We start from the raw sequence: 17,768 nt of genomic DNA, 5'->3' as shown, positions 1-17,768 counted from the left end.
ACCTGGCTCATTCTCCCAGGTGTGGATCTCAAACAGAGCTAGGTGCCTCCCTGTAGCCTAGATTTAGGAACCAAACTCTGTGAAGGGGCGGGGCTTAGGACAGTGTTTCCCAAACAGTGGGTTGCAGGCCTGGTGTGGAGGGAAACCCCAATGGGGTTGGAGAGCAAGCCTGCCTTGCACTCAGCCCACAGAGGTACGGTGATTCACAGTGATTTTCTAGATTCCCCCCAACCCCCCAAAAAAGAAAGTGATGAACTGTGACGCTCAGCATTGCAACACCTGTGGATTCAGACCTTAGCGCCCAGTTCGGGGAGGTCCTCAGCACTCTCATTGCAATTCAGGGTGCTCAGTAGTTTGCAGGATTAGGCCCCTATTTTGCAGATTCCAGGAATGCTTTGCAAACAATAGAGACTAATACACTGAAACGCAAACTAAAAACCATAATGAGCCAACAGCTGATGGCCATGTCCCTTTCAAGCTGGCACCAGGAGAGTGACAGGATAGTGTGTGTTGCAAGGTCAGCAGTTCAGAGTGCAGCTTGGCCATTTGGTGCCTTGGAGCCCTTTCAGAAAGGGGTTAATTCCCAGCCAGCTGTGGGGATGGGTTGCTGCACGGGCTTAGCTGGAGCTGCTTGCAAGTGAGTGAGCCCCAAAGGCAGCTTGTGATTCATGCATCTGAGACTGATGAGAAATAAAGGCGGGAATGGAAGAAGGGGCAAGAGATATCTGGGTTTCTTCTTGTCACTTCTTTCTATGCAGACTCTCTCTCTACCTCTGTCTCTCTCTATCCCTCCCCCCCCTTTTCTCTCCTTCCCTCCTCCCCCCCCTTTTCTCTCCTTCCCTCCTCCTATCTTTATTTTCTTTCTCTCTCTCTCTTTCTCCATCCCTGATAGGATGACGGGAATGCTGCTCCACCCTGTGCCTCAGACTATCTGCCCTTAAGAACTCAGAAGCTTGATTAATTAAAGCCCTTGTTCAGTATTTCCTGCCAAGCATGCATTAGGGCACTCAACCTCTGGGGCACCGGCTCCTAGAGTCAGTGCTCACACCATGGCAGAATGGTGCTGCACCCAGATGGAACCAAATTCATGCGAGTTTAATCCAGTGTAATTAGTGCTTTGGTAATTGATTTTATTCTGGGAAGGGGGAGGGACTGGAGAAGAGTAGGATGGGAAATCCTTATACAATAGGCGTTTTATTTCATCCGCACTTCAATGAGCAAAGCCAGCTTTTGACTCTACGAAGGAATTGTCACAGAGAGCATTCACCCTAACACATTTATCCCTTTGGACATTTCTAGACACACATCCTCATGTGCGGCATAAGGGTTAACAAGGCAGTCGGGCATCAGCAGAGACGCTAGTGCAGCTCCCTGTAACCGGTGCACAGCGTGCCATCTCTGTCATGTACTGCTCGTACACAGTAGGTGCAGGGCTGCTACTAGCAGACCAGACTTCTATACCAGACAGTCTACAGAGCTTCCATCCTGGAGAGAGACAAGAAATGTGTAACCGTTACAATACTTCAATGCGCTGCCAGGTATCACTGTTACCAGCTCAGGCAAGATATGTTACACATGGTGCCATCTAGTGGCTGAATGTTATAATATAGTTTTAGCATTGCATCACATCCCTCCCTTTATGTTTTTCATTCATACCATTTATAAAATGTACACTATCTTTTAGTATGTATCAGTCTGTTAAGTGTTCTGAATCATACTGGTTTTTTAATTACACAGCCCAAATGCATAACAACTTGGTCTTCTAGCTGCCCATTAGTTGCAACTACTGTCTCTGGTCAGTTTGGAATCTTTGCATTATCTTCTTGTTGTTCTGCATCCACCATCTGTCGGGTTTGTTCTTTTGATTGGTCCTTCTGAGGCAAAAACTGTAGATGTCGACAGTTTCTGTTGAACTCTCTACTGTCAGTCTCAGTCACATATGATCTGGGTAATTAATTCTTTTTCTTTAGGACAGTTGCAGTTCTTCATGCTTCTTCTCCATCCAGTTTGACACAAACACAGTCACCAGGTTCTAGACTTGTTAGCTCTCTGAGTGTCATCTGTTGTAAAAAGTGTTCATAAGGTCTTTTAGCCTTTTTATCCAATTGTCTGCTCTCTTTGTGTCTGGCCACTTTTTGGAGATAGATTCTTTTCTGAAGTTGGAACAGCAGTTCTGAGTTGTCTTCCCATCAGGAGTTGTGCTGGACTATATCCACTAGCTTCTACAGATGTCGATGTGTATCTCACAAGAGAAAGGAATGGATCTTCCTGCTGTAGGATTTTCTTGGTTGTCTGTACAGCTCTCTCAGCTTCTTCATTTGCTTGTGGGTAATGTAGGTTGCTAGTAATATGAAAAATCATATTTTGTTTGGAAAAACGTAAATTCTGCTACAGTGAATTATAGCCTGTTGTCCACCACTGGTTTGTTCTGAAATATCAAAATGAGCATTTGTTTCTCAATAATACTGTGACATGTTATGTCTTTCAAGTACATTATTTCTATATACCTGGGAAAACAGTCCATTATGACCAGATAATGATATCTTCTGAATTCAGATAAATCTGCAGCTAGTCTCTTCCAACGTCTGTCGTGTAGAGGTGTTGTCATTAAAGGGTTTTTTGTGTGTGTGTGTGTGTGTGTGTGTGTGTGGTGTTGGTGTGTAAGACCTGCAATGTTCATTTGCAGATACTTTATTCTTTATTCCCTTGCTGATGCCTGGCCACTACTTAGACTGGTTGGCCTGTTCACTGCATTTAGTTAGCCCTTGATGTCCTTTATGGATGAGGTTTAAGATTTCTTCTCTCATTGCATTTGGAATTAAGATGTAATCACCTTTAATTATGAGTACATTTGACTCACTTAATTGTCCATGCACCAGAAAGTAGTCTCTTGTCACTTCCTTAGTGTCCTTTAGATACTTTGGCCAGTTAGACCTCATGTAACTGAGAACTTCTTGAAGTTGTGTCTGTTGAGGTTGCTTTTTGTAGTAGGTATAGTCTGTTTTCTGACTCTGGTCAGCATGTGTCCATAGCATCCATGTATGCCTTTACATCATCTTCAAGCTCATAGGTAATTGAGTATGATGCTGGGCTCCATGACAGAATGTCCATGTAACAGGGTTCACTCACCACTCTGTTGCCTCCTGCTGGGGTTGTCATGGGAATTAGCTCTGCATGGTAGTGTGCCCTCTTTGGGTGGCGCCTCAACTTCCTCACTCCTGCTTTAGGACCCACATCTCTCCAAAGACCATGGCGTCCGCTTCAGTGACACAGTCCTCTGGCCATGCTACACCCTGTGCTCCCCCATTCCAGAAGACCTGCAGTCTGCTGTTCAGCCATTTCTCTTAGTGGCAACAGCAGCAAATTATCTGGCCACTTCCTCATGGCCCCAGCATCCTCTTAGCCCTTGCCTCAGCCTGCAAACCCCAGCCAGGAGCTGTCTCTCACTGCCCCAGTCCCTGCTTGCAGCACTGCTCTGTCCAGGGTACTGGCAGTTCTCTCAACCCTCCAGAGACACAATCCTTCCTCCAGGGACTCCCAGCAGAGAACTGCCTTCCTCTGCCCTGCAGCTCCCTTTTTATATGGGCCTGCTTGGCCTTGATTGGCTGCTCCCTTCAGCATTTCTCTGATTGGCTGCCCCTGGTGCAACCTCCCCTTTTAACCCCTTTTCTCGCAGTGAGGGGCAGCCACCCCATCACAGTCTGCTACTACCAGATTTTTTCCCAAGAACATATTTAGCAATTGGGTTGCGAATCCTTCAAGGTATATGTACAATATATGGTTCAGCATTGTCTCATGGGGTTATTTGTACTGCATCTCCTTTCAAAAGTCCAATCTCACCAAATACTTTGTTGAATTCTTCCACCTTTCTCTCTAAACACATCATGGCTGCCGCTGGGAAGGCTGCTGGTCTTTTATCTTTTGATAACATATACTCTGAATGCAAATCTTTTGTCTTTGTACGTTGTTTCTGTGGTGAACTGGCCCATGCTGTTAGAATACCATCAAGACTGTATCAGGTGATTTCAGATCTGCGAGTTTTGAAGGTAAATATATGTACCTTCTGATATGATCGTCATATTTGCTTCTGAGTCAGTTTTCAGGTCAGTAGTCTTTCCATTAACATTCAGTCTTGCTCTCCAGATGGCCTCTGTGTCATCACATTGGTAGATCCCAGAAACAATGGCTCTTGACTATCTGTAGCAGTCAGTTCCCTGACTGTCTTACTATGGCAAACAGCTGCAAGATGTCCATATTTTGTGCATTGATTATACCTTGCATCTTTGGAGGGACACACATCTTTTGGGCTATGGATTTTTCCACATCTTGTGCAGTCTGAAAGGTTTTGTAGTTAGTTTGGATCTTGTCCAATATTGCCTCATGTCTTATGGTAATTACTTTTAGAAGTCATGCTGTGTCTCTTAACTGTCTTATTTCCAGTTTGAAATTGTCTGGCTTCAGCATCCAGCCATAGGTTCCTGTCATGCCTTTCTCTGCTAAACTAAAGAGCCCTTTAGTACCTGGTATTTTTAAGGTGGTTATACACTGTAATGAAATCAAAAGAAGCAGCCCAGGACTAACAAGGAATGGTTTTGATCCATTGACCTCTGGCTTATGGGCCTAGCATGCTTCCTCTATGTAGAAGAGCTTAGTTCCTATCACAGTCACATGGTTCCTTAAGAAACAGGCAGCAGTCCTTAAACCCAAGAACCAACTAAGGTTCAAGTTCTGTCCTTGGGGCAATTCTGAGAATGCCTACACCAGACACACATTACTGTTTGGACAGCTTTTGGAAGTTTTGTCTTGAGTGCCAGTAGTATTGTATGGAGAAAGGGTGACAACTTTTGTAGTTACAGTTGAGTAGTGCTTAATCTACTTACGTTTGGTCACTGGAGCTTAGTGCTCCCTTGCTTCAGGGGATATGCAGTCCTCAGCAATTGGCCCAGTCACAGTTATTAGATTTGTATAGCTAGCTTTATTATGAGTAACAATGAAGATACCATAACAATAGGAAGAGACAGAACATAGGAAGCATCATGCTGGAATAGCCCAATTGTTCACCTAGTTTGGCATCTTGTGTCAGGAACTGGCCTGTGGCAGATTTTTCAGAAGAACATATAAACCCCCCTATATAAGGTACATAGGTATGTTATACTGTAGAATGGATGGAAAATTTCATTCCTGACCTCTGCTGGTGATCAGCCCGTTCCCAGAAAGATGGGGATTGAGAGCCCTTGTAATTTTACCCAACCTTCTTGCAGATATCCTTAGTTTATCAGTTTCTGCTTTTTTTCTTAGTATTATTTAGCTTTGTGCCTCTATAATGCCAATCAACAGTGAGTTCCACAGGCTAATTACATGTTGCATAAGAAAGTATTTACTTTTATCCCTGTAAAATGTGTTGCCTTTCAATTTCAAGTGCTCACTCATGCTTGTCATCTGAGAAAGTATAAATAGGAATGCCTGGCTGGCCTTCACTATTTTCATGATGCTGTCTGCATTGCTATGGTGATAAATATGATCAAATCCTCTGTGTACTGGTACAAGAACGACATTAAGAGATGATTCTGTGATTGCTGATCCACTTTCAAATACCCTGATGCCATTTCAAGGCAATCCTGATATTATCCTCAGCCTCTTCCCCACCTCACTCAATAAAGCCAGGAAAGCAGAGAATAGGTGAAGCTGGCGGAGGAGTTTATTTGCTCCAAATAAACAAGCACTAAGGCAAACTTGTGTGTACTTGACTGATGGCTCTCTCTCTGTATACCACAGAATTTAACTGCAGCTAAATTTTCTAAAGCCACATCTGGATTGGCATCTCCTAGCATGCCGATGTCCCAGGAACAGCCCCCTCAGATACTCCTGCTGCGCTGCTGAATGTGTAGCTCCTATCATTCCATTGATAGCCTCAGAATGTTAACTGACGGGGGTAACACTGCAGGCCTGGTGGAGAACAGCTGGGAGAGGAGAAAGCTGGTTAACACTCTCTAATGCAGCATATATTCAAGATCAGGAACATTAGCACGCAAATCATTGGTTGCCCATCACCTCCTGGGCAGCAGAAGACAGGTGCTTTGCTGCTGAGTTTTTAAGGCTGTCACAGAGAGCCCAGTGTCAACAGCTCATTCCTTCCCCTCAGGCAGTAGTTAGCATTCTCCCCTGATCCCTCACTGATTGAATCCTACCTGTTGCCTGGATTATACTGTTAAAGGTAATACCACTGTTTCCTGACTTGACCTTTCCTTTCTGAAATCCAGACAGACAGCAGCCAGGCCTCCATCCCCATTGGCCAAATATGCGATTTAAGTTCTTGTCTGTGTGATTTCAATGAAATTTTGCGGTTGCAATAATGATCAATAGAACATAATCCATGTGACTTCAGTTTATAAAATGCAGCAGTATTTTGAAACCTGGGATTTCACAGAGCCCACTGGTGATCTGCTTTCTTGTCTTGATTGCTTGCAGCCGGTGATGAAGATGAGGATGAGTCTGGTGAGGAGCGCTTGCCATCCTGCTTTGACTACGTCATGCACTTCCTCACCGTCTTCTGGAAGGTGCTCTTTGCTTGCGTGCCACCCACAGAGTACTGCAATGGCTGGGCCTGTTTTGTGGTGTCCATCATGATAATTGGCATGCTCACCGCTGTCATTGGGGACCTCGCTTCCCACTTTGGCTGCACCATTGGCCTCAAGGACTCGGTGACAGCTGTTGTCTTTGTGGCCTTTGGCACCTCAGTACCAGGTGAGGAGGCCAAGGGCAAAAGTGTGGCAATAGGAGAAAATAATGGCTAGCACCTCTGTCCTATCCCATTGTTCAAGAGCAGCAAATCTGAGAGGGGCTTAGCCCTCCATCCCACAATCCTTTGCGTGGGTAACTTTTTGGTGTTTCAGGAACCACTGGTTCTTGTGATGCTGTATGGGATGTGAAATCTGATTGGGAACTGAGGTTCGGAGGGGAATGAGAGTAGACTCACACCCCTTTCCCCCAGGCAAAAGCTGTTCACCTCCTGAGGTTCAGGATGCAGCAAGTGAGAATCTCTGAGAACTGTGGTTTATTGGCAGGTTTTTGGATTCTGTCTGGTTTTGGAGGGGTTGAGGGGGCCATGTGTTTTGAGGGGGTTTGTACTGGTGAATGTTAAGGGACTTGGCAGTAACTATACGGCAAACCAACATCCTCTGCTCATAGCCACTGACCAGACACAGTGGGACGGCTGCACCCTTGCTGTGCCTACAGGGACCTCAGCATCATGTGTTTGTACAGAACGTACTACAACAGGATCCTGGTCCAGGACTGGGGCTCCTAGGAACTATAGCAATATACATGATTGGTAGTAATAATAATGACGATGACGACCAGCGGGGACTGTCCTTCTCTATTGCCACTGGCAGTGGCGTCTCTACGGCTATGTCTACGCTGCCATGGGAGGTGTGATTGCACCTTGGGTAGGCGTACCCACATTAGCTTAATTCTAGCAGCTGTGGCTAAAAATAGCAGGGCAGCCATGGCTCCCAGCTTGGACTAGCAGTGCGAGTATGGACCAGGAAGGCTTGTACAGTCCGTGCTGAAGCCCACACTGCCACGTCTTCAGGGCTAGTTTTAGCCACGGCTAGGCAGAGTAACGCCAGCTTGGCTGTGCCTGCTTCAGCTGCAGTCACACCTCTGACGGCAGTGTAGTCGGCCTCTATATTAGCTTCAGTTCTGCTAGGCAAAGCTGCCGAACAAATGGTAGCAAGCGGCCACTGCGGACAGAGATAAGACCTATTTACATCTAGTCAAATAATCTACTATAGTTCTAGAGCACCAATTTCACTCAGAAATAAGCCCACCCCTTCATGTCCCCATCCCCATTGTGGGTGTATGTTAATGAAAGTGCTATCCACTAGCCCCCGTCAATCTGATACACACACAGGTCTCCTATCCAGCAGCAGCTTATTATGCTGTCTCAGTCTCAGCTGGAAAGTGGCCTTGATTCCTAGTTCATGGGCAGCATTTACAGCGCCAGCCCCCAGCACTTACTCCTGCTAGTGGCTGGAAGAGGAGCCATAAGCATCCTTCTGGCTGGAAGGTTGAGTGCCGCAGCCTGTGTTATCAGCAAAAAGGAGTGGGGCACAGAGCATTGGGTGAAAAGAGCAAATTGAAGGCCAGGACAGGCCTATAAATATCTGGCAACTTAGTGCACCAGTCTAAGGAGAAGGTGATAAAATGGCATGAGACCATTAATAGAACTCGCTACCAGGGCCATTCTCAAACCGCTTCTCTGCAACTACAGAGATCTGGCCTTTGTCCCCCTCAGAAAAGGGTGTCCTTATTTCAATTCAGCTTCAGCAATCCCTGCCTGCTCTCTCACCATAAAAACTGCCAGGGCCCCCAGCTTTGGGCAGCACAATTTCATTATTCCTGTTAATTCACGTCTCTCCCTTCTAGACACTTTTGCCAGCAAAGCAGCCGCCATCCAGGATGTGTACGCTGATGCCGCCATCGGCAACGTCACAGGCAGCAATGCCGTCAACGTCTTCTTGGGCATCGGATTGGCATGGTCCGTGGCTGCCATCTACTGGGCTTCCCAGGGACAAGAGTTCCATGTGTCAGCGGGCACACTGGCCTTTTCCGTCACGCTTTTCACCATCTTTGCTTTTGTCTGCATCAGTGTCCTGCTGTACCGGAGGCGGCCTCACCTTGGAGGGGAACTAGGAGGCCCCAAGGGGTGCAGACTTGCCACGACTTTGCTCTTTTTGAGCCTGTGGCTCCTGTACATTCTTTTTGCCACGCTGGAGGCCTATTGCTATATCAAAGGGTTCTAAGCCGTGGAGAGATGATGAAGTCGGGGGGGAGGGATCCCCTTCCTCTGTTACCTCATTGGACACCAGTCCTCCAAGTGTTGTTAAACCAGAAGTGACAGTTGTCTGAGTCCACAGTTGCCCGGTCAGGAGGACAACTGGGCTGCAAGAAGGGCAAAATTATAATGAAACAAAAACAAGTTAAAAAATACAAAATAAATTTAAGGTATTTAAATAAATCAAACAAAATAAACCCAGTCACTGACCCCATTCAGTGACATTCAGAATCTTCAGCCACCTTCAGAGATCACATTTTCTTTATTTTATTGTTTTCCTTTTTCTGTCCTCCATTATGAAATGGTATCATGTATTTCTAAACAAGTTGAGAATTACAGAAATAAGTTGGATCAAGGTTTTGCGGGGGAAGAGAGGAAACATGTTGCTTTAAGTTCTTTTCTTCCTTTAAATAGACAAAAAAATGTTAAAAATCAAAACCAAAAGCTTCAAGCTTCCATCAGTGCTGGAGCTGAACCATGCATTTTTTTGATGCCACAAAAACAATGTCACAGTCAAATGACTCACTGTTATCTGTTTCATGCTTTCATTTCTTTAAGTATATCATGAGACTGATGTATTTCAAATGCAAATACAAACACACACACAGGAAAATACAATGATGAAGGCTGGAGCCTGGAGCAACCCACGCACCTGCCTGGGATTTAAAAGAAAAAAAGACCTCTAACATAATATGTATCCTGTATATTTTGAGTATGGCATCTCTCTTTGTGTAGAAAAAATTTAAAACCTGTGGTACTGCAGGGAGAGGAAAATATGTTCGTTTAGAAAAGGTAAAGAAATGAACAAATACACAGACATAGCCTGCAATGTGGAAAAAAGGGAGATAGGGAAACCAGGGCATGTCCCTTAGGATCATAATGGTATTGTGTTTGATTTGTGGGAGGGCAGCAGGGTTTTCCTTTTTGCTTTAAAGTGAAGGTGAATTCATGTAAATAATTTGCTGTTCTCACATTTTGGTGCATACGAGAAGCTTTGAGGCATAACATGCCACTCAAAGGTTTCTAAGCATCATCTTAAAGGGTTTACTTTGTCCTTAAAAACACACATGCTTACCAAAGGGAAAAGGATCATGATGACTCTTCATAATGCCTCTCTTGGATTCAGGGCCAGTTGATTTCCCAATGTCTTTAAGGCCAAGTATGTCCTAATGGATGATGACCCACATCTGGTTACTGTAACTCACTGGGATCGGATATGCTGAGCAAAGATGACACCGGTCTCCTTTTCGGGGAAAAAACCAAAACCAAATCAAAACCATATAACAGTATTTTTCCAGTGCACGGGTCATTTCCCATTTTGATTTGTATCATGTCTGCCAATTTGCTCCTTTAACACCCTGTTGTAACAAGGATCAGTGCTCCATTGTGGTCTTTGCTAGGCTGAGAGGTACAGTACGGTCTTAAAAACTGCCACAGATCTGAGGACAATCTGTGTCATCTTAAGTACATTTTAGAAAAGCACCCTTTTAATTTTAAGTGCATTTTCTAAAGAAAAAATAAAAAGGAGGAATACAAGCAAGATCTCATATCATGAATTACATCAACAGCTACAAATTGAAATGTTGGGTTGGCAAAAAAATAAAAGCTACACTTATATCTATATAAACATATTATCTATATACATATTTCTTAAGTGCAAGAACTGGAAGAGGGCATTGCAGCTTCATTCTTTTTAAAGTGTTTTTAAGATGAAGATATTTTCTTCTGTCAAAAACTAAGGTACTGTAAAGGGAAATGTCTTCTTCGTAAATTTCACACTCATTAAACAAACCTGGAGCATTAGAGAGTAAACCAGGAAATGGAAAGAGGTCCTTCTTTACCTGTGTTTTCATCAGAGTGAGTCAATGCGCTGATAATGCCTTAAAGGCTGGGCAAAAGCACACAGAGGGAAAATAGTGATGGGAATGAGAATTGTGTTATTTTGTTATGGAAAAGAAGATGCAAAATGATCTCAGATGTACGGAAGAGTGTGAAAATGATCCTTAATTGACAAGTGAAATATTTATTTTCATACAGATGTGTATCAAGTATATATAAAAAGTGTGAGAGGGAAAGGAAAGATTCTTCTCTCAGATATGATATGAGCAATGAGCGCTTTGTCTGTTGAAACTAGCAGTGGGTGAACAATAAAAGGTGTGAATCCAATAAGCACCCACGTTTTCTGAATGCTTATCCTCACTTTAGCAGAGCTTTTTGGGTCTGCAACATCAGGCAAGAAAACGTATGAGAACGGGTTGCCTACTGAGATTTTCAGTATATCTTGCTTCCAGAATGCCAAGAAATACAAGAACAGCTTTTGTTAACTTATTTCAACATTGCAACTCTCATCCTGGCTGTGACCCAGCAAGCAGAGGTGCAAGAAATGGAAAACACAAAAAAAGGTTTGGAAAAAAAAAGTGGTTTGAATTTGGGGCAGAGGTTCAGATGGGTTCTTATTTTATCCAGACCGGTTCTCCCATTCCTAGTTGAAACCTGGCTTGGGTATTTGAAATGCTGTTATGTTGCTTGCGCTCTATCAAACACATGCTTTTCATCTGCTTCTTTATTAAGATCACTTTGTCGGGGGATGAGGGAGGGTTAGCGGGAGGAGGGAGGACTATGCGAGTGCCAATCTTATAGTTACTTTGCTGCCCTTACATACACTGAGAAAAACTGCTCCAGGCCAATAACATCTGTGGAGTGTTTTGTTTTATTTTATTTTATTTTATTTTTTACATAATTAAAAAAATACAAGAAAAGAAAAACAAAATCTTCATTGCCTTTTGTTCTGTTTTGTTTTTGTTGTGGAAATTTGCATGGAAGCATTTGTACTTTTCTTCCCCTCCCCCCACCCCTTTCTTTTTTTCTTTTTCACCCCATTTGTCTCAATTAGATTTTGCAGGAATAAGCCACCTAAAGTTGCACCATGGATCTTTTGCACACAGGAGACCTCACTTCTTCATTAGTTAAAGCTCGCTGGTTTCATTGCCATTGTTCCTTGCTCTTTGTTTTTCCTGTCAGCTTCACATCTCAGTCTGGAATAAAAGCCGCTTTCCTCTTTCTGTTGCCTTGTTGCTTTTTAAATCACACTCTACAGTTCCTTATCCATTTCTACAAGTTCCTTCTTCTCTCCTTCCCTGATTGCTGGATGAGAACACATTCTGAGCAGATCTGAAAGTTAAAGGGGCGAGGAACATTTGGAACTAATCATTAGGTGTGATTTTTTTCCCCCCTTGGAGGTACTGCAGGAAAACTGGTAAATCCCTCTTACCTCCTTGCTGTAAGGACCCCAGAAGCATTTGAATTTCTTCATAGGGCTGCTGATACTATGCCTGCTGCCAAACTGGATTTTGATTGGAGAATCAGCCTTGCTTGGTTTGACAGATGAATAAATACTAAGACCAGTGATAATATTTTTCATGCCAAGTAGATCAAAGGCTTTGCAAAGCAACAGCTAGAGATTAAAATGACATCACGCAATTGGGCCGACCAAGATTTCAAGCCTCGAAAAGGGGCCTCGATGCTATGCAAGAATGTCCCAGGGCTGTGATGAGTCTCAAAAAAACATCAGCAGTCCCCTTGCCCCCTTAATGAATGTAAGAAAGTTGGCCTCGTCAGATTCAATTTAGCCTTATTTTGAAAACAATTTTGTAACTAGGCTTTACTTTTTTCCACGTGTAGGTGAGCTAGTGTGTCACTGCAATAGCACCGTCTTTACTCCAGAGTTCACCCCATCTGGCAGGGTGGTCAGGGCCTCCTGCCTGAGTCTCTATGGTAGCCCTCGTCTGGGCTATGAAAGGTGTTAGCCTCAGTCCTGAGGGGTTGTGTGGGTTTTCTCCTTATACATGGTTGGTGTCAGCTGGTCTTGGTGCTCAGGGGAGCCTCAAAAGCCCTTAAGTCTCCCAGGGGAAAAGTAGGGGAACCCAGGCACATCCACTCCACTGGGTTTCAGCTCAGGGCCCTTAAACCAGGCAGAGTCAAGGCTCCACAACTCCTGTTATGTCCTGAGCGCTAACCTACCTCCCTTGGTTTCTGTAGGCAGCTCCAGCTTGTAGGGTCAGGCACCCTTTCGCCGCGTGGCTTCTCAGCTGCTTGCTGGCTGGAGTTTCTTCTCCTGCCTGTTTGCTCCTCTGGCAGTCCTTCCATCCCCCTGCTGCTTTGCTCTTTTCTTCTCCCAGCTGCTGTGAGACGCCCAAGCAGCACTGACTGGCAGTTCCGACACCAACCTGTTGGTTGCCGAGCCAGGATGAGTCTATACACCCACGATAACCCACATGAACATGCTGGTCATTTTATCAGGGGCAGCAGTGGACTAATTCATCACCTGAAACACATGACACTTGCATGCTCGCTACCTGCAACTTTGCTGCAAACCTCATCCAAGGTTTTCCCCAGTCATTGCCTCTTTTCTGATCCTCTGTACAGGAGGATTTTTCAAATAAAAGGCAATGCCCGGGATTTTTCTGGAGCAGACCCTGCAGCTCAGAAATTTGGTCTGCTTCCTGATTGGGTCCCCCGCCGCCAGCATCCACATCTGATTGGTCCCTTGCAGCTGCTAGATCTTGCCCACTGAGGCCCAGGCTCCCAGCCCTGGGCAAGGGCCCTGCAGAGAGGCGCTGACATGATGGCCAGACAGCTGTCGCTGCGTCCCAGGTCTGCACAACCATCCTGATATTGTGACAGGGAACGACACTGCCCTCCCCACCTCAACAGTAAGGAGCCAGGTACATATGCCAGCATCCCACAGGTACCCCTCCCACACACCCCAGTACATACGCCCTCCAACACCCCCTCCCCAAAAAAAACCTTGCCCAAGTGCACACATACATAGCTAGCAACCCTCCCAGTACACATAACCACTGCCACAACCTCCCCGGTCCCCTTCCCAGTACACACACACACGCACATTCCAGCACCCCTTCCTCATACACATCCACGTATCCCTCCCAGTACACACCCCCTCCAGTATCCCTCCCAGTACACATACACCCCTTTCAGCACCCCCCAGGTACCCCTCCCAGCACACACACAGCTCCAACACTCCCCCAGGTACCCCTCCCACTACATACACCCGCCTCCAGCACCCCTGCCAGGGAACCCTCCCAATACAAACGCAGCCCTTCCAGCACCCCCACAAATACCCCGCTCAGTGCCTGCACGCACAGACACCAGCACCCCTCTCAGGACACAGAAACCCTTCCAACACCCCCCGCGATACGCTTCGCAGGCCACTCACATCCTCCAACGCACATACACCCCTTCCCGCACTCCTTCCCCTGGTATCCCTCCCCATACACAAACACACATAGGCCCTCCTAGTACATATAGACTCCTCCCAGGGCTACCCAGGTACCCCGCCCTGTACACACACAAACCCTTCCAGCACCTCCTCCAGTACACAAACACCCCTCCGTCACCCCCCGAAAATACCCTTCACAGTACACGTACACCTCTGCCAGCACCCCTTCGGTGCCCCTCCCCGCACACACATACACACACCCTCCATACAGCACTCCCGCCCCCAAATACGCCTCATAGTACACATACATAGCCCTCCAGCATGGCACCAGGTACCCTGCAGCACATATATACCCGGCCAGCACAACCCCAATACCCCTCACAGGCTATACACCCACACACACACACGCTCCAATTCCCCCCCGCAACCTTTCCCAGCACACACACCAACCCCAGGCACTCCCTAGTGTTACACACACACACACAAAATCCTTTCCAGAACCCTCCCCTTCCACACACACCCCCCAGTACACACACGGCCCTTCCAGCACCAGGTACCACTCTCAGTCCACACACACCCCTCCATCACCCCCCCCATACAAAAACACCCTTCCAGCATCTACCATGTACACACACCAGATACGCCTCCCAGTACACACATCCGCCTACCAACACCCCCTCAGACACCCCTCACTTGCCCCTTCCAGCACCCCATCCAGGTACTCCTCCCAGTGAACACACATCCCACTCCAGGATCCCTTGCATGCTCGCTACCCCCTCCACACCCCCCCACACCCCGTCCCAGTAGACACACACAGACCCTCCACTCCAGCTACCCTTCCCAGTACGCACAGACCTCTCAGGTACACTTCCCAGTAAACATACATGCACGCCCTGAGGTACCCCTCCCAGCCCACACACCCCTCCAGCACCTCCCAGTTACACACCCCCCCCCAAACCAGGCACCCCTCCCACAACACATACACCACCCCTCGGGTACACCTCCCAATACGCACATCCCCTTCCATCATCCCGCCGAGTAGGAAAACACCCCCACCCAGCATCCTCCCGGTACCACGCTCAGTACACAAACACCCCTTTCCAAAACATTCTCTCAAATACCCATCCTAGTACAGATCTGTCCTGCACCGCCATTGGTACACATACACCCTTTCCAGAACTGTCCCATGTACCCCTCCCAGTAAACACACACTCCTCCTGCATCGCCAGTACACAAACATTCCTTCCAGCAGCCCTGAGCTAGAGTACCAGCACACACACACACACACAAACCTCCCCCCCCCACCCGTATCCCTCTCACCCCACACCCCTTTCAGCAACCATCAGGTACGTCTCCCAGTACAAACACACCCCCCCTCCAGCACACACACCCCAGTACAAAAACACCTCTCTAGTACCACACCCAGAAGTTGTGTGTCACACACAGACGCACGTATGTACATCCAGCACTCCCCCAGGTAACCATCCCAGTGTACATAGACCCGCCTCCAGCACACATAGCCAGTACAAAAACAGTCCTCCAGCGCCCCCACAAATACCCTCATCGCCCTCAAACCCCCCCCCCCGCACAGAATACACATCCCTCCAGCACCATCCCCAAATACCTCCACAGATTACCCTCCCTGCCCCCACCACCACAATTGTACTCACCCCCTCCTACCATATCCTCTTTTTGGGAACTTTAAACTTATTGCTTTGGCATGGAAGATGGTGTGTAAAATGACCAGTGTGCATCGCCCGGGGGGGGGGGGGGCGACATTGGAAATGCACCTAATTTAATTTTCAGCAGCACTCAAATGTTGCCAAACTTTTGTACACTATGGTCTGCACTGTGCACTATGTAATCCTGGCTAGTGTGCGCTAGCACCAGAGCCCTGAGCAGCCTCATTACCCAGCCAGCTGGACGCTTGTGTAGGTGATGGGCCTTCCTGGCCAACTCTAAGCTATGGTAGCATAGTGCTGCAAAGACTTCAGCCATTCAGTAAAGCCAGGCTAATCATGGATGGGGCAAGCTAGATGGCTAGCCGCATGGCTACGCATAGGCTTGGGCAGCAGGAAAAGTAGGTCCTAGCTGTAGCTGTACCTTGGATGCCAGTGGGAGTGGGGGGGTGCTCAGCACCTCTGTAAAAAGCAGCTGGAGCAGACTAGTATGTGTGTGTCATGCTCAGGAGAATGCCACCTGCTGAGGTCTAAGCCAGGTAGCCAGGGCAAGGTAGTGATTAGGGCAAGGCCAAGTGGTTAAAGCCAGAAGGGACCACTAGATCAGCTCAACTGACCTCCTGTGTATCATAGCCCACAGACACCACCCCTGCACCTACACACTAAACCCCGCAATGGCAAGGAGAGCCACAGGAGACTAGACGACTACATGCCACAGGCTGAGACTAGGAGTGATCAAGGTCCACCAGCATGTGAGTGAAACGATTAACTGAGCACTACACGATAATCCTGGCAAGTGACCCACATGCCGTGCAGCAGAGGAAAGCAAAATACTCCAAGGGTCACTGCCAATTGGGGGGCAAGGGGCGAAGTCTAGCCCAACTCCATATATAGTGATCAGCAGGGAACCTGAGCCTCTGAAAACTTGGCTTTCATTCCTGAGTTCACTATTGTCTGTCATCACTGTGGCGTGTGAACACTTACCTGAGGCTCCCATCAATAAAATGGTGTATAATATTACTTAACCACTTTCGTAAAGTGCTTTATTAGTATTATTACATGTCCGCAGGGCAGCCACCAGCCTCGTAGCTAAGATTTGAGGACATGGCTGAAATGTACTAAGAGCAAATAAGAGGTGATTAGTGTCAGTTTTTAAAGGCCCAAAAGATGGACACACCACAGCTAGTAGCATTGGCATAACATCACACATCATACAAGGTGCTGATGAGCTGCCACATCCACTGGACGTTGAGGGTCCTTAGCACTTGCAGACGGTACTCAGAATCCTACTGTCTTTGCCTGATGAGCGGCACCATAGATTTCACTTAAGATCTCCACATATGGAAAACCTGAACTAGGCGTTGCCAGGTGCCACCAGCCAAAGCCAGTCGCTAACTGATGCTGTTTTCGGTTTGTAGGTCGTGGTGGATGGTTTTAGCAGGAGGCGTGGCTCACCTGCAACTGATTTGCCCTGTCTTGCAGGACAAAAGGGCCTTAGCTGCGTTCATTTAATTAGCAAATGGGCTTGCTCAGCTCATGACAACAGCATTAACCTTTGTGGCTTAGCTAGCGAGTTCAAAGAGACATTGCAGCCATCCAGGTCAGTCCAGCAGTAGGAGCAGTCACACACTGAGAAGAGCTTGTCGCTATGATTAAAGTTGGCAATGTAATTTTTTAAAACATTTTGGATCCCAATTGTCATGTCTGCACCCGTGCCAGAGAGGCTGCTCTTTGTGACCGTGTCGCCCAGCAGGGGAGCCTGTGAATGTTTCTAACTTGCTGTACTGGGGCTAAAGGAGTGCTTCTTGGGTAAACGCACTGTTTAATTTCTAGGTAGTTAATATTATGGGGAAAAACAATGCCCCTACCAGGCAGCTGTGTGCTGGGAAGGCTCCGCGTCCTCACCAGTGAGGGGAGGAAGCGCTGCATGACACTGCTGGATAGCCTTTGAAATGGAGATAACTAACACGCCCCAATGCCTTCCTAACCCAGACACCACCTCCTGAGGTTACTA

At 46.9% G+C, this 17,768-nt stretch overlaps 2 protein-coding genes across 4 annotated transcripts in view; one reads left to right on the top strand and one right to left on the bottom strand.

Annotated features, from left to right (window-relative positions):
• SLC8A3 (solute carrier family 8 member A3) overlaps positions 1 to 9,691 on the top strand; it is a 194,128-nt gene extending 184,437 nt beyond the window's left edge. For all 3 annotated transcript variants that reach the window (XM_084630117.1, XM_084630116.1, XM_084630115.1), the window contains 2 exons: positions 6,469 to 6,744; positions 8,428 to 9,691. In XM_084630117.1, coding sequence (XP_084486243.1) covers positions 6,469 to 6,744; positions 8,428 to 8,804 — 653 coding nt within the window. In that variant the 3' untranslated portion in view covers positions 8,805 to 9,691. The remainder of the gene's footprint in view (positions 1 to 6,468; positions 6,745 to 8,427) is intronic.
• Positions 9,692 to 9,874: 183 nt separating this feature from the next.
• Positions 9,875 to 17,768, bottom strand: part of SMOC1 (SPARC related modular calcium binding 1) — a 201,297-nt gene continuing 193,403 nt past the window's right edge. The window contains exon 12 of the mRNA XM_084630120.1: positions 9,875 to 10,079. Coding sequence (XP_084486246.1) covers positions 10,003 to 10,079 — 77 coding nt within the window. The 3' untranslated portion in view covers positions 9,875 to 10,002. The remainder of the gene's footprint in view (positions 10,080 to 17,768) is intronic.

The sequence above is a fragment of the Lepidochelys olivacea genome (assembly GCF_965140295.1).
Source record: "Lepidochelys olivacea isolate rLepOli2 genome assembly, chromosome: 6".
Classification (NCBI taxonomy): Eukaryota; Metazoa; Chordata; order Testudines; family Cheloniidae; genus Lepidochelys; species Lepidochelys olivacea.
Note: the sequence above shows the minus strand (reverse complement) of the source record. Positions and strands in the feature narration are given on the sequence as shown.